Here is a 9,764-nt window from a genome sequence, read left to right as displayed (position 1 = left end):
TGCATGGCAGATGCAGTTTAATGTGGATAAATGTGCGGTTATACACTTTGGTGGCAAGAACAGAAAGGCAGATTACTATCTCAATGGAGTCAAGTTAGGTAAAGGGAAAGCACAACGAGATCTAGGTGTTCTTGTACAACAGTCAATGAAAGCAAGCATGCAGGTACAACAGGTAGTGAAGAAAGCTAATAGCATGCTGGCCTTCATCACAAGAGGAATGGAGTATAGGGGCAAAGAGGTCCTTCTGCAGCTGTACAGGGCCCTGGTGAGACCACACCTGGAGTATTATGTGCAGTTTTGGTCTCCAAATTTGAGGAAGGACATTCTTGCTATTGAGGGAGTGCAGCATAGGTTCACGAGGTCAATTCCCGGAATGGCGGGACTATCATATGTTGAAAGATTGGAGTGACTAGGCTTGTATACGCTTGAGTTTAGAAGGATGAGAGGAGATCTGATTGAGGTGTATAAGATTATTAAGGGATTGGACACTCTGGAGGCAGGAAGCATGTTTCCGCTGATGGGGAGCCCAGAACCAGAGGACACAGTTTAAAAATAAGGGGTAGGCCATTTAGAACAGAGTTAAGGAGAAACTTCTTCACACAGAGAGTGGTGGATATATGGAATGCTCTGCCCCAGAAGGCAGTGGAGGCCAACTCTCTGGATACTTTCAAGAAAGAGATGGATAGAGCTCTTAAACATAGTGGAATCAAGGGTTATGGGGATAAGGTAGGAACAGGATACTGATTGTGGATGATCAACCATGATCATAATGAATGGCGGTGCTGGCTTGAAGGGCCAAATGGCCCACTCCAGCACCTATTGTCTATTGTCTATTGTTATCTCGGATTCCCTAGCATCTGCAGTTCCTGCTATCTCTCAGGAGTAAATGTACCTTGTGATTGGTTACCAGACATTGTTTATTCAGAGACATTTTCTGACTTGTGAAACGAAATTTTGTTTGTGGGCTGATAGCGAACAGTTGGACATCCTTAATTGACAGGATACGAGCAAAAGATCAGAATAAATAGATCAAACACTGAACATTACAAATAAAAATAGAAATCCTTCCTCTATTCATTTAGTTCCAATGAAGATTATTCAGACAATTGTTTATATTAAGGACAACACCAAGCTAGATTATATCCTTTGTTATAGTTACAAATAGATGATAACTGATTAAAATTTACGTTTGATAAAGAATGTTTAACTTACAGAATATTGAGACATCTTACAGAAAAATCAATTAAATTCAAAACTGTAGAACAGAATATAAATATTTGTTTAAAATTCCAAACTATTGCCAAAGAAGAATTTCCAAATACAATCTCAGTATTGTGTTAGATTATAATTTTAAAATTCACAAACAGAATAACATGTCAAGGAATCTCATATTGTCCAATAACTAATTTTAAAAATATTGACATCTGTTGTATAGTTATTCGAAGAAAGTGTCTGAAAGAATAAAACATAACAAAATAATAGTCAAGTAACAATGCTAATGTTGTATTTATTATCTCTTTCAGAGTATTAGAAACTTTTTGCAATTGCTACGGTTCTGAAAAATCTGTATCTTATTGATAGCAATGTATAATGATTAAACAATGACACTTTTATTTAAGTTTTGAATAAGTAAGATTTAAAAATAATGTAGAATATAAATTCACAACAGTTCATTAGAAAGTGAAAGCACTGGCTCCCTTTTCTGATTGAAACCCCCATGGTCACATTTAGAGAGAAAATTTCAGCTTTTCCTCTGAGCACAAAGCAAGAGACCTAATCAGGTACCTGTTGCACTCTAGTTTGTCGAGTTTTCAGAAATCACTGAGAGGTGAAGATAAAATTACCCCAAAGTTTATTTTTCTAGCTCATTGTTCACATGTGGAATCTTCAAAGCAAAGTGATTTTCTCTACAACCTAAACACTGGTTACACGTTTCAGCAACTCCTGCAAACATGGTTAAATTGGGTGGAAATTTCCCAGAGCTGTTCCCACTGCAACTCTGTAACCTTTGGAAGGTCAGGGATTGAGCTGAGCACATGCCAACAAAGCACTTTGGAATGAAAGTGGGAGGTCAGGCTGGCAGATTACTGTTGGTAGAGTTATAGCAGGACAGAGTGAAGCGGGAGAGGCAGACAGCTCCAAGAGTAAGTGAGAAGTTGTGGATGAGAAGGGGGAAGGAGGTCTCTTGAGCTTTCTTGAAGATTTCTGATGAAGTGTCTAGGCCCGAAATGTCAGCTTTCCTGCTCCTAAGATGCTCCTTGGCCTGTTGTGTTCATCCAGCTCCACACCTTGTTATCTCAGTCTCTTGAGTTAGCTGTTTGAAGCCAATATGTTAGTTAAACTCATCAATCTTCACATTGTATTTATCTTCAATGTCTTTTTCAATTTGTTCCAGGACAAGCCCCAACTAGAAATGCTGTCTGCTGGCATGGCAGAGTATTTATTAGCAAATTTGGTGTTGTATTTGTAGAACACCCATTTCCAAAAGGCTAATGTTTTGATGCTGGTATTGGGTGGAATATTCCAGTGACTGTACCGGTCATTGAGATCCCTGTATTTCTTGTAAGGAAACCAATTCCCATCAGTATCATCATTCTGGAAAATGCTCTCACCTGCAACACTTGTTGTACAATTCTCTGATGTCAGTACCTTGGTAGTAGCATATTTGTATCCATTCAGTCCTCTGCTCTGGTGATATTCAGCGCTGTGCTGTGTGTATTCTCTATTTTTACAAGCGCACAGGACTTCACAAAAGGGACACTGCTTCCCACAGCCAGATAACATTGCGTATAATTCACTGGATGGATCTGTGGGGAGTGTAGCGGTTTTCTGAGCAATATTCTTCTCCCAATTTTTAACTCTTTTTTCAGGTCATTTGTTCTGATAAAACTTTCAATTTCTTGTTTAAAGTTCCAGGGATTGATCTTTTCAGACTAAAAAGTAACAGGTCTCAATTTCTCCAAAGGAATCTGTATCCCATCTTCCAGTTTCTTTTTCAAAACCTGAATGATCCCTGTCACTGATTTCTCATTATTTGGAGGTGTTAGATCTTTCAGAGTTTCCTGCACCTGGTTGATAACCCCATGCAGAATATTGAGTGCGAGAGAACACAGCAGAGGGACTAGTTCATTGCTTGTGGCTGTACAGTGCTGAACAATTTGTTCTTTCAGCCAACCTTTCTCAAATGACATGGTATGTTTTATGTATTGGTAATTTTCATCATCAAAGCTGTCTTTCTCCTTCAAATACAGCTTCAGAGCCACCTGGAAGTTTCTCCATTAGAAGAATTTCCTCCCTCTGCAGTGGTGCCTCATGTGCTGAACAATTTCTAATCCCAGTTTGTTATCAACAACTTGGATGATGGCTGGGATCAGGCAATTTTCACAGAGCAGTTCTGTTCTCTGATAATAAAATGTGAGGCTGGATGAACACAGCAGGCCAAGCAGCATCTCAGGAGCACAAAAGCTGACGTTTCGGGCCTAGACCCTTCATCAGAGATGCTGCTTGGCCTGCTGTATTCATCCAGCCTCACATTTTATTATCTTGGAATCTCCAGCATCTGCAGTTCCCATTAGTTCTGTTCTCTGTTTGGTTTGATCTTTTTCCCAGTAGATATCCTTAAAGCTTTGGCAATAAGCAGCTTTCTCCTTTTGTAACTGCTCCAGGGGATCATTGTTGTTTTGGTATGTATCATGCATTTCTTTATATTGTTTAACAGCAAACCCATATATCTGATTTAAATTTGACCATGAAAAGTTGAGTAAAAACATATCTCTGCTCCTGGTTTTTCTGGATTTTCTCAGCTATGACTCTCAGAGTTCTCTGCAATGATTAGAATGATAATCCTGCTCCTTGTCTGCTGTGTGATTCACAAACTGTTTGCACTCCTTCATCCACTGATCACAGCTGCTGGGCTCTTTCAAAGTTATTTTCATTTAGTTTTGTCATTGGATTGAGATATTTGGGAGGATGGTTCTGCTTGATCTGGAAGGATTTTTCACTTTGCTCAAGCAGAGTTTTATTTGGAATTTTGTGGTGAAGGAGCTTTGTGTCTGCGGGCATGTTCTGATGTCCTTCACTATATCAACTCATGGTGGAGGTTAATGTTTAAAAGTTGAAACTGTCTACTCCCACATTTTCTCAAACGCTGCCTGCTGTAGGAGTTCATTGACCTGTTCTTCAATCTGACTCTAATACTTATCCTTAGTATCATTCAGCTTCTGCAGGGCTCTCCTCCTCTGCACTGCCTAATCACACTTCCTATCCATATACATTCAAAGTTCAATGATCAGAGAGTCGATGCGCTGGACAAAATCCTCCCTGTATTTTTCAACAAGGTTTGTGTTATTACCAGTGGAATAATATCCCTTTAACTTTAGGAGAGTTTTATCTTTCTGTTCACTGCGAAATTTTACCTGTTCTATTTTCAAAATTTGTACAACATTTTCTGGATCCTGAGTTAAAAATTCTGTTCTGTGCCCTTTCCAGGAAGAAGTACATACCCTTCCTCTGTTCCCACTCCAGGTCTGTGTATGGGACAGAAAGTTCCTTGTAAGCTTCAGCTACCAAACTGTTCTGGAAACTGAAGATGAAATTCTCGTATAATAAAATGTGAGGCTGGATGAACACAGCAGGCCAAGCAGCATCTCAGGAGCACAAAAGCCTCCGGAGGCTTGGGGACCGCTTTGCAGAACACCTCCGCTCAGTTCGCAACAAACAACTGCACCTCCCAGTCGCAAACCATTTCCACTCCCCCTCCCATTCTCTAGATGACATGTCCATCATGGGCCTCCTGCACTGCCACAATGATGCCACCCGAAGGTTGCAGGAACAGCAACTCATATTCCGCCTGGGAACGCTGCAGCCATATGGTATCAATGTGGACTTCACCAGTTTCAAAATCTCCCCTTCCCCTACTGCATCCCTAAACCAGCCCAGTTCGCCCCCTCCCCCCACTGCACCGCACAACCAGCCCAGCTCTTACCCTCCACCCACTGCATCCCAAAACCAGTCCAACCTGTCTCTGCCTCCCTAACCTGTTCTTCCTCTCACCCATCCCTTCCTCCCACCCCAAGCCGCACCCCCAGCTACCTACTAACCTCATCCCACCTCCTTGACCTGTCCATCTTCCCTGGACTGACCTATCCCCTCCCTACCTCCCCACCTACACTCTCTCCACCTATCTTCTTTACTCTCCATCTTCGGTCCGCCTCCCCCTCTCTCCCTATTTATTCCAGTTCCCTCTCCCCATCCCCCTCTCTGATGAAGGGTCTAGGCCCGAAACGTCAGCTTTTGTGCTCCTGAGATGCTGCTTGGCCTGCTGTGTTCATCCAGCCTCACATTTTATTATCTTGGAATTCTCCAGCATCTGCAGTTCCCATTATCTCTGAAATTCTCGTATTTCACTGCCTTCCACAGGGATTTAGTGATTAATTCAAATATGGTCCACAGCCTCCCTTCATTTCTCTTCTCTTTCAGATTCTGAAAAACCCTGTTCTTCAGCTCAAACACCCTGTGACTACAGGCCCCTACTGACAGCTGCCATGGGTGGATTCCCATGCCACAGCCCTGGGATGTTCCAGTTATTCTCCATTGCAACATACTCCAACACATCCGAGAACTTGCTGAACTCTCGATCACATTTTTACATTTCAGTCGCTGCTTGTGTCATCACATCCAGATGTTCCGGCCGATGTCTGCAGCCTCTGATATTCTGATCATGAGCAGCCACGTCACTCACATTCTGGTGAACAAAATAACAAACCGGCCTTTTCCCCACTTCTCTCATCCGTATAAATGCATGGACCACTATCTGCAGCACATCCTGCATCTCAGTAGAGTTTTCCATGGCCATGTTTATCAACGCTATATCACTTAACCTGATCACCAGTGCGGCATGCTCATTGTCATGTTCATAGCTGTCGTCGATTTCTGACAGCCCTGGTGCTTTCAGCCCCTCAGTGTCGATCATCATGATGTACCCACAGCCCAGCTCCATCAGCAGATCTTGTGTGATTTTACCAAGCTGCATGTAGGCCCCTTGGGTACATCGCCCACTGCTCACAGCAAACTGCAAACCAAACGTGGTGTTGAGATGTGTGGACATGCCTGTGGTCTGTACTCCCAGCACCGTCAGCACAAACACACTGGCCTCTCTGCCAATCCTGTCTTCAACTGCCTCCAGGACATCAGTGACCCACTGTAAAGGGATATTGGAAATATTTCCATCAATGCACTCTAGAGGGAATCCATCTAACATTAGGTCAGCAGCAGTGTGAGTTAATGTTTGCACAAGTGTCTCTCCTCCTCATTGTGATTATTCTGATTTATCAATGCTTCATAAATTAGTCCGATTTCTTGCATGAAGTGTTCGAGTTCAAGAGAGTTGGTAATTATCGGTTGGTCCAATTCCTGTAGCTGATCACTGGTTGTAGAATCTTTCTGCTTTGTTGACTGTTGCTGAGATTTCTCATGCAGAGCTTTCTACTTTTCACATAAAACAGAGATAGTGTGTTTTGATTTGGAATCCAGCCCAAATTTCATGCACTGCAGCAAATATTTCCTGTCATTCCTATCTGCCAGGGCTGCAATGAATTTTTTCATATCAGCTGATATGCCTTTCACTCGCTGCTGTTTTGCAGTGCTTTCTTCTCTTCTTCAAGGCCATTATAATATTTTTGTATTAGCCTCGCCTCTTGGGGTTTTGGGTGACATTGTTCTTTTTCCAGTTTGGAAACTTGTTGCCAAGTGAAACCCTGAAATGACATGTTTTCTACTTTGTACTGGTTAATAGCTTCTGCTTTATTACAATTATAAATGTTTCCAGATCTTGTTTTACCCTGTGAACACAGGTCATTGTCCTCACCTATTACAATCTCCATGTCCCTTGCAGTTAATGCCAGTTTCTCCAGGCTCCTGGGGCCCTGACCAGTCTCCTGTTGATGGGTTATTTCCAAGGCCTTTTTCAATGTGAACCACAGTGTCTGAGTAATCTCTGCATTATTCCTTTTCTCTTATGATAACATTTGTCCCTTTTATACACTGAAGATGTAATTAATTTGTTTAATTGTTCTTTGGTCTCACTGTACACACTGTTCCCAGTGAGCACTATGTAGGCACTCGCTGGAGACTGGGCAAGGTGTTTTCAGGATTTTGCTTAAAGCACTGTTGATATTATCAATCCATATAAAAACAGCTGAAGAGATGTTTGTCAGAAACTGAACCTGTGTGTGCAGCTCTTTAGCATCACCTCGAAGGTTTAATTAGGTTATTGGCTCTGGGAAAAGATTCAATTCCTCACTTCCACTGGGCAGGTACCAGCACAACTCGATCAGACCATCAGAAATCCTGCGAGGGAAATCACCACAATCCCTATTGTAATGGATGAAGAAGTTGTGATGTTGCTAGGAGGAGCTGAGAACATTATTTAGAACCTTCGATTTGGAGATGGAACAGGAACCGAGTTGGATGAAGGAAAAGATGGGAATGTTGGTAGTCACCATGTTTGCTTCCTTAAAGCCTGCACAATGTTGGAGTGAGAGGGGGCACCACTTCTTCACAATGGAGCACAGGGCCCACAGTAGGAAGGTGCAGCCCTTGTTACCGGCCGGCAGTAATAGTGGCAACGCAAACTGGCACAGGGACATCTTTACCATCAGCTCCTGCTGCAGGAATGGGTCAGTACACAGGAAAATAGGCACATTGATATCCAGGGGATGGTATAAATCTTCACAATCTTTATCTTCTTGGAAAAAAAAATCCACGTTTTCTGATTCTGTATCTTGGTTAGCTTATATTTCGTGTTTCTCGCCTCTGAACTGGCCTTCATTAAATTCCAGCAAAAATATTCTGGAATGTCCTGAGTGGAACCCATCAATATATTTTGAAGTGTTTTTGTGTTAATATTAAGAACGTCATTCAGGGATCGCTTTTTTATTTTCTACTCCCAGTTTTTTTAAATAGCTGATCAACATTACTGTCTTGATTTATTTTTCTAGTCTTTGCAGAAGAATCATTGTTTACAGTAATTGGAACCTCTTTTGGATTGAATGCTGCTCTCTTCAGTTGTCATTTTCTTATCTCCCACTAAGTCATGCAGACTTGATCCAGACGCTGATCCTTTTTGAAAAGACTCTGTTTGGACCTTTGTATCAGATTCAGCTAACTTTTGTGTCAGTTTAGTATCCAGGAGTTCTGGGTGATCCAGTGTGGTATGAGCTCCTTGGAGTTCTTGAGTTGGAACTGATGAAAATAATAAAATTGTTATTCCACTGTGCAATATTGAAGAGAAGTCATCATGGTCAGCATGTTTTGTTAGTGACAAAGTTATTTTTAAACATCACAACTGCACTTATGTAAAATGATAACATCATAAATGCAGTAAATGACAAAGGCCATTCAACCCATTTTGTTCCACAATTCAATGAGATCATGGATGGTCTGATAATCCTCAACTCCACCTTACTGACTTTTCTATATAGCCACTCATTCTCTGAATTATGAGAAGTCTGTCTGTCTTGGATATACATAACAACCCAGCCTCAACAACCCTCCACATCTATCCTGTCAAGTTCAGTAAGAAACTTATATGTTTACATAAGGTCTCCCCTAACCTTCTCAGCTCCAATGGGTACCTCTCCTTATAAGAAAATCCCTTCCTACCCAAATCAATAGAGTTAGCCTTCTCTGAAATGCCTCCAATGTCAATATATCTTTCCTTAGAAGACAGGTCAAAATTGTTTGGAGTATTTTCAGTATGGTCTGATGAATGGTTTATATAGTTTTAGTAACTTATATTTACTCGATTCGCTTTGAAATAAGGTTTGATATTCCATTTGCCTTCACTAGTACCTAGAGAAGTACGCTCACTTTTGTATGATTTATGCATGAGGACTCCCAAATTCCTCTTTGCTGCAGCTTTCTGCATTCTTTATCCATTTAAACGATATTCAACTTCTCTATTCTTCCAGCCAAAGCTCACAGTTCCCACATTATAATGCACTTGCCAAGTTTTTGCTCACTGACAACCTGATTACATCCACTTGTTAAAGGCTTTGTGTCATCCTCATTGTTTGCTGTACCAACTATTTTTAGGTGCTCCACATACTTGGCGAGAGTACATCATTTTTCACATCCAAGTCATCAGTATATATTCTAGATAATTTTGTCCTAGTGCAGATACTTGTAGTTCTTCACTTGATATAGGTTGCCATCCTGAAAATGCTCCCCCTTATCCCAACACTGCCTTCTATGAGTCAATCATCTATTGATATTAGTATACTACCCCAACATAGTAGGATTTAAAAAAAACAATTCTGGGCACTGGATTTCTGAAACAAAAATTGCTGGAGAAACTCAGCAGTTCTGGTAGCAACTGTAGAAACAAAGTAGAGTTAATGTTTCAGGTCCAGTGACCTTTCTTCAGAACTGATTGTAGCAAAGAAAGGATTGGTACAGTGGCTAAAGATTAGATGGGGGCTCAGGGATGGCAAGGGAGGAGTAAATGATAGGTGGAGATGGAACCCAGAGAGAAAGAATACCAGTTTGAAGTAATTGCAATGAGGTTGGACAGGTGGATCTCATTGAGTATGCGTTCCTAGATTAGGGCTGTTTACCTGGGCCAATCAAGGAGTCTCGGCTGACAGGTATAAACAGGAGTCTCAGGGATCTTTCTCATTCCAGTGACTGGATCTGAGCTACCTTTGAGAGTCCATGGATCATGCACATGCAAATAAAGATTGAGTTGGTGATAGGATACTGGCCTC

The 9,764-nt window shown here is 41.5% G+C and overlaps 1 protein-coding gene across 1 annotated transcript; it reads right to left on the bottom strand.

Annotated features, from left to right (window-relative positions):
* Positions 1–2,352: 2,352 nt before the first annotated feature.
* LOC125467710 (interferon-induced very large GTPase 1-like) lies at positions 2,353–8,887 on the bottom strand. The gene is given in 10 exon segments (XM_059639593.1): positions 2,353–2,760; positions 3,558–3,731; positions 4,480–4,603; positions 5,402–5,520; positions 5,522–6,289; positions 6,292–6,483; positions 6,777–6,959; positions 7,089–7,744; positions 8,035–8,241; positions 8,851–8,887. Coding segments are annotated over 10 exon segments (2,868 nt in total).
* Between the last annotated feature and the right edge of the window lie 877 nt (positions 8,888–9,764).

The sequence above is a fragment of the Stegostoma tigrinum genome, chromosome 34 (genome assembly GCF_030684315.1).
Source record: "Stegostoma tigrinum isolate sSteTig4 chromosome 34, sSteTig4.hap1, whole genome shotgun sequence".
NCBI classification, from domain to species: Eukaryota; Metazoa; Chordata; class Chondrichthyes; order Orectolobiformes; family Stegostomatidae; genus Stegostoma; species Stegostoma tigrinum.
This window is presented reverse-complemented; position numbering and strand designations above follow the sequence as displayed.